This window comes from Atta cephalotes, assembly GCF_000143395.1.
Source record: "Atta cephalotes unplaced genomic scaffold scaffold00107, whole genome shotgun sequence".
Taxonomy (NCBI): domain Eukaryota; kingdom Metazoa; phylum Arthropoda; class Insecta; order Hymenoptera; family Formicidae; genus Atta; species Atta cephalotes.
This window is the reverse complement of record NW_012130171.1, coordinates 9,958-16,090: the sequence shown is the minus strand read 5'-3', so window position 1 is coordinate 16,090 and position 6,133 is coordinate 9,958. Positions and strand designations below refer to the sequence as shown.

Below are 6,133 nucleotides of genomic sequence, written 5' to 3'. Positions count from 1 at the left end.
CACAGCAAAAGAAAAAAAAGTTAAAAAAACTTATCATTTATTATTTTTTAATTTCGAGCAATAGTTTTTATGAGATACAGATTAAAAACTGGTCAATCATAGATTACAGTTAAACGGCCACTTAACTATAATCTATAATTAATCTGCAGTTTTTAATTGTTATATCTCCTAAAAATTGCTCAAAATAAAAAATGGCAAAATACTTCTGTCACTTATTTTTTCAAGAATTCGCTGTGATAATTTGATGCACGAATTTCGAAACATTCTGTATTCATAATTAATAAAACAAAATTTTCAATTTCTTCTCAAGTTAGGTCTTGATATTTTTCTCCTTTCATCATTTTATTTCATTTCAACGAACACAAAAAAAATGTTCTATGTGTATTTCTCGAAACTTTTACTTCTCTAAGAGCCTGCTTTATATCCTTTTCTCGAAAGTAATCTATACGAGGGCTGGTTTCCAACTGTGATATATCTGTCAAAGCCTCTAATGAAGAGCCCTTTGTATCCACCAGACGTATGCTTTTGATAATTTTATATTGCTTCAAAAGAATCGCGGTGTAAAGAGGCGTCACTCCCCCGCCGATGATGCATACTCTGATGTTAGCCTCGTTGTCTTTTTGCACATTTTTATCTTTTTCTTTCGTCAATTTTTTTACACTCTTCTCCTCAATTCTCCTCGATTCTCCTCGGACTTTTCTATAGTCAGTCGGAAGGTTTTTTGAAAATTTGCGATGTAAGAAAATAGGATGACGTCTACATCGCCGTGATAAATCAAGAAACAATCTCGATAACGCAGTCATAATTAAATGATTTTTAACGTTTTTATGATTATGGAAAAAGGAGGATTTATAAGTACATTTTTTACGATTTTGTAGAATGAATCCAAAAACAAGAATATTGTCGGAAATGATCGTGCGACTCACGATGGATTTATGCGAGACAAACAAGTGATTTGCGATACGTGAAATGCATGTGAAGCTTGTATATACATTGAAAAAATAGATGGATACCTCTGCAACTTAATTAAAGCGAAAAAGTGAGAGATGCGTTTTTTTAATATAAAAAAATATTTTATTCTTGTATGACAAAAATATATACTTATGAACATATATTGTACTGCATCATGTTATAAATACAAACATTTTTTTTTAACATTTTATTATGTAAACATTCTTGCAACAATTTTCAATGTAACTATTCATTTAGGTTCGTATTGCGCACAAAAGATTACAGAATGGGAATAGGAAATAAACAGATTTCACTTACTAGAAAAATCGATTACTGGAATATATAATTTTTAGTAGATTGAAATCGGTTATTCCCTATTTCGATTTCTTATTCGTTTAATTATACGCAGCCCCTTATAATTTCTTATATAAAAATTCTACGTTTGACACGAGCAGATCGATTGTCGATGAATAACGTATATTTGAAAAAATAAAATATTGGGTATCATGTTATAAATACAAACATTTCAAAACATCGTAAACACTTTCGCAACATGTAACTTTCGATAATCCATTTTATACAAAAATTTTAGGTAATATTTTTAAGCAATTGATTCTAACAAAAAATCGATTATCATTGACGGACGCAGGTTTGAAAAATTTGTTAGAAAACATCCTCGTGTGATTCAAGTAGACAGATAAACGCCACATTTATATAACATAAATATTGGTTATAATCTAATCAAACTAGAGATTTCCTTTAATTTCTAATATAATCATTGTTGTTGAGATTTCATAAATAAAAAGTTGTCAATTCATTTGTCTGTAATAAGGATTCTGTCTGTAAAAGTAAATATTATCCTTATTTCTGATTAAAATATTCTTCCAGAATTGCGTTACAAATATGTCATAACGATTAGAGATTTTATAACAGAGTCTAGATGAGCAATTTTGTCAAAAGCCTGTGAGAAAAAGACACATATGTATATACTTTTTTCTTGCATGTATATTATCTCACTCTAATTTATACTTCACTCTATAATAATAAAAGTTATAGAGTAAAACAGTAGAATGAGATTCTGTTATAGGGTCTCTAGTAACAACAATATAACTTATGCAAATTTTATTACACTCTGTCTTGTTTGTCTTTTTACGTTCTGTCTATTTGAATATATAAACACAAAAGAAAATCTTGTCACTTCAACGATGATGATCCAGGTTGAATGATAATATCAGACATGTCTGGAACCGAACAAATCTTCAATTCTTTCTCATTCGCCAAATGCAGCATAGATATAAAAGAGATCGGTACGCTCAATGCCTCGGCATTGCTTTTCGTCAGCAATTTTGGCAGTGCCTTGTAAACGTTACTGAATTGCTTACTCTCCTTCATCGTATCGGTCACGTCTACTGTTTCTCCAGTATTTGCCCCATTATTATTCGTGGACTTCAAATAGGTCCATATGGATTTCTTTAATTGTCGCATGTCGATTTTCTTCGCTTTCAAACAATACGCGATAGATATTTTATTAATCAACTTTGGTGCGGCAACTAGATTGTCGCCAGTAAGACCCTGACTACCCATTATAGCGGCGTCAAAGTTACAATCATCGTTACCATCCTCCCTCGCATCATCATAATCTTCATTGTGTTCAACATTCGGACAGTATTCCAGCGTGTCGTTTGGATTGTTATAGTCGTATCTCTCACCATCGGATACGTCAGCGACATTCTCTTTCTCACTATTTTCCGACCTTATAGTTAATCTCTTGTACATATAGAGCTTGCTCCCCTGCGCAATATCGTAATGCACATCCTCCGGTAGGGTCAAATTTTCGGCGCTCCATTCCGCTTTTGCGGTTTTAGCATGTAATTTAATGTACTGGCCCGACGCGAACTTTGCATCTATGATATCGCGTGCCTCGTCATATAGCAGTTTAAATTGTTTTCTCTTTTCTTTTTTCTTAGCTTGCATGCAAGCTACTTTTTTACCATCTTTGTCGATAGCGTAAGATGTCATGAAATTCCAAAACTTCCAATGGGACGGGCCAGCCCAATGCAGGTTCATCTTTGATTGAACAAACGAGTACTCGGATGCCCGGACGTTATGCTTTTCCGTGACATTCACTGGACGATCCATCGTTTGTCGAAAACATGACTGAACATTCTCGTTGTCATCATGTTCGATATCGAAATAGTTCATGGGCTCGGGCACCGGATCGTCATCATGCTCCACGCTTGCATTCAAATCAAATTGAAATTGGTTCTCATTGTCATCAGGAGATTCGATTTCCTCTTCCGGTTCGTTCTCTACGGACCAACCGAGAAACTCAAAGTTTGAATATGATGCACAAATCTCCAAATTTGAGAAATCTTCGATCGCTGGTATGACATATTTTATATTTGAATTATTTTGTGAATCAGGTTTATTCTCCAAGACATCGACAAGCACGTCGTTATATGGATGCTGATAAAAACCGGAATTCGCGTGGTTCGGCAATGTCGCTTGGTACAACATATCGCTGGTCTGTAGATCTCCTTCGCCTATCATCGCCGACATAGGTTTTGCGATCTCAATGTTGCCTCTCAGAGCTTCCACAGTACTGAAGATCTTTTGCTTCGATTTTTTCTTTTTTTTCGGCACCTCGACATTTTTCTGTACAATTTCTTCCTCATCCTCCGAATTTTGTTCCATATTTACCGTTCCCTGTTTATCCAGTCCACCAACCATTTTGAGTATTTCCATATGTACATTGTCCACACGATATCCATAGATCTTGGTGCTCACATCCAAGGAGGTGCTAGCCACTAATAAATTCGACATATTGACATCCTGTTTCTTTATCATATACGTCATAAAATCAATCATCTCCAAACTAAATGCATTCTTGATATTGATCTTGTTCTCAGCATTCAGTTGTATGCATTTATTTATGCTCTCGGCCATTTGGGGTGCCGGAATATTCGACAAAAATCCTAGGCCTAGAGATAATCTTTTGCCTTTACTATTTCCGTTAGACGGTGATGTAAATATTTCACGTCGACGAGCGATACGTTCCGCCTCATCGTCGTTTTCTGATAAGTTATTTGCTGATGGGATTTGAACAATGGACTTTCTTCGCAACGGTGACGAAGAATTTGATGAATTTTGTTTAGATTCCAATCTCTTATATATTATAGATTTGTGAGACTCCATTTTATGAAAAAAAATTTTATAACTTTTATTTATAATATATACTGCTATAATTTATACTTGTCCTTAAATATTCTCAGCCTCCTGAAATAAACAAGCATACATCGTTTCAATTAGCACGATAAATTTTTTGTGACAAAAGAGAAGTAAATCGCTTATATTATATAATTCTAGTGCGTGTTCATTCGCAATACAGATTCTATACCACTTTTTAATCATTCTTAATGAAAATCGTAGCCACAGAAAAATATAAAGCATTATAAATTATATCACAAACTGCTTGTGTAAGCCATTAAATCTAAAGGTTTTGAGAATTATATTATTCTTAAATAAAAACTTTCTTAAAGAATTTTAAGAAAATTAATGAGTTTATCTAAAATAAGTATGTAGAAAAATATTGTTGGATAAATTTATGAATCTACTTCAATGAATTTATTAAGACAAACTTGAGAAGGAGATTAGGAAGAACTGTAATTATAGTTATAAACAATTTATGATAAATAAGTTATTTTTAAGTCTGTTAAAGCTCTCCGATCAAACTGGAATCATTAAACAATTAGTTTGTATTGATTGAAAAGGTTACATTCCGTTTTTAAAGTTCTCAACAAGTCACTTTATTATTAGATTAGTGCACAAAGATTGACGAAGTAAATGTAATAGAATTCTTATAAGAATCAGTATTATTCTAAAGTTTGAAAAAAATCATTTTAGTCACAATGAGATTCTCATTTCTCAAAAGTAGTTGATGGGTTACCAAATGAGTGTACTTAACAATAGATATTACTTGGCACTATCTATACCCACCGATAAAGCTGCAAAATTCTTCGTTATTTTCTCGAGATCGGCCCTGATCAACCGCAACAGAATATAATAACGTTGCAGTTCATTGTGAATCTTCTGCAGAACTTGCAATGTACGCTCGTCGTGAGAAGGCATTGGATTTGACAGAAATATACATGAAACACTCGAACAACATCTTACGTTGAAATGTTAAATGCTCATCTCAATTCCACACCTCACCTATATCGCTCACCATAACTTGCGATCTTGCGATTGGAAACTATTATCAATGAAAATTACTCCAGATAAACGAAAAAGTACGTTGTGTTTCTGTAGTGAGCGATGTATATTTAAATTCACGGACGCTGTCATGGATGGTGTTGGCGTTACCGGCATTACCGCGCGTTCCTAAAAGCATTAAAGTGCCTTTACGAAAGCATTAAGGTGCCATTATATAAAAGCGTCAAGACACTAATCATACCTAGCGACAGTGAACTTTCTTGTGATCTGCAATTTTTAGTTCATACGTCGATTTGTACATTTAGGAATATGGCAGACGTATTAGAAGCTTAACAGAAATTCAAAATTCATCAAATTTAAGAGCCTGTCCTTTCATAGCTCTACTATATATACATCACAACATGGCGGTGAATCATGTAGAACTTAAGAATACCTACATCAAAGGTACCGACGATCAGTATCGCCGCTGTGTATGATTATATTGTGGTCAAGCGTCGAGCGTTGGCTTTTGTGAGCTTACTATTCGCTAAACACAGATCACGTGATCAAAATTGACAAATAGCAAGCTCACGATGCTTGACGCACTATTAACGCAGTTTGATGCTATCTAATGCCCATATCACACTAGCGATTGGAGATTACGTTTGCATTCGCGTTTGCATTCCTTGATCAATCAAAACGAAGCTATTGATCAATAATTCCGATTGAAAAAAGCGCATTCAGCAGACACAACGATTGAATAAGCGTTCGCTACTATTGATATATTCTTCTAAATCTAAAATTCCGAATGGATGAGCTAAAAGAATACATCAATAACAACGAGCGCTCACTCAATTGTTGAGTCCACTGAATGCGCCCAAAGATATAACCACAAAGATATCTCCAATTGCTAGTGTAATATCGGCAAAAAGCTGGCACACAAAAAACTTAAGATTCTTAAGGTTCTTTAGTAAAGTGCTGAAAATTTGAA

At 34.0% G+C, this 6,133-nt stretch overlaps 2 protein-coding genes across 2 annotated transcripts in view; both read right to left on the bottom strand.

The window, feature by feature from the left end:
- The window catches only part of LOC105625096, a 5,152-nt gene extending 4,349 nt beyond the window's left edge, over positions 1 to 803 (bottom strand). The window contains exon 1 of the mRNA XM_012206438.1: positions 402 to 803. Coding sequence (XP_012061828.1) covers positions 402 to 803 — 402 coding nt within the window. The remainder of the gene's footprint in view (positions 1 to 401) is intronic.
- A 1,342-nt stretch (positions 804 to 2,145) lies between these two features.
- Positions 2,146 to 4,146, bottom strand: LOC105625078 (condensin complex subunit 2). The gene has a single exon (XM_012206420.1). The coding sequence runs from the start codon at positions 4,144 to 4,146 to the stop codon at positions 2,146 to 2,148; it is 2,001 nt and encodes a 666-aa protein (XP_012061810.1).
- Between the last annotated feature and the right edge of the window lie 1,987 nt (positions 4,147 to 6,133).

Coding starts and splice junctions, on each gene's coding strand:
- LOC105625078 (XM_012206420.1), bottom strand. CDS start 4,146: ATGGAGTCTCACAAATCTATAATATATAAGAGATTGGAATCTAAACAA.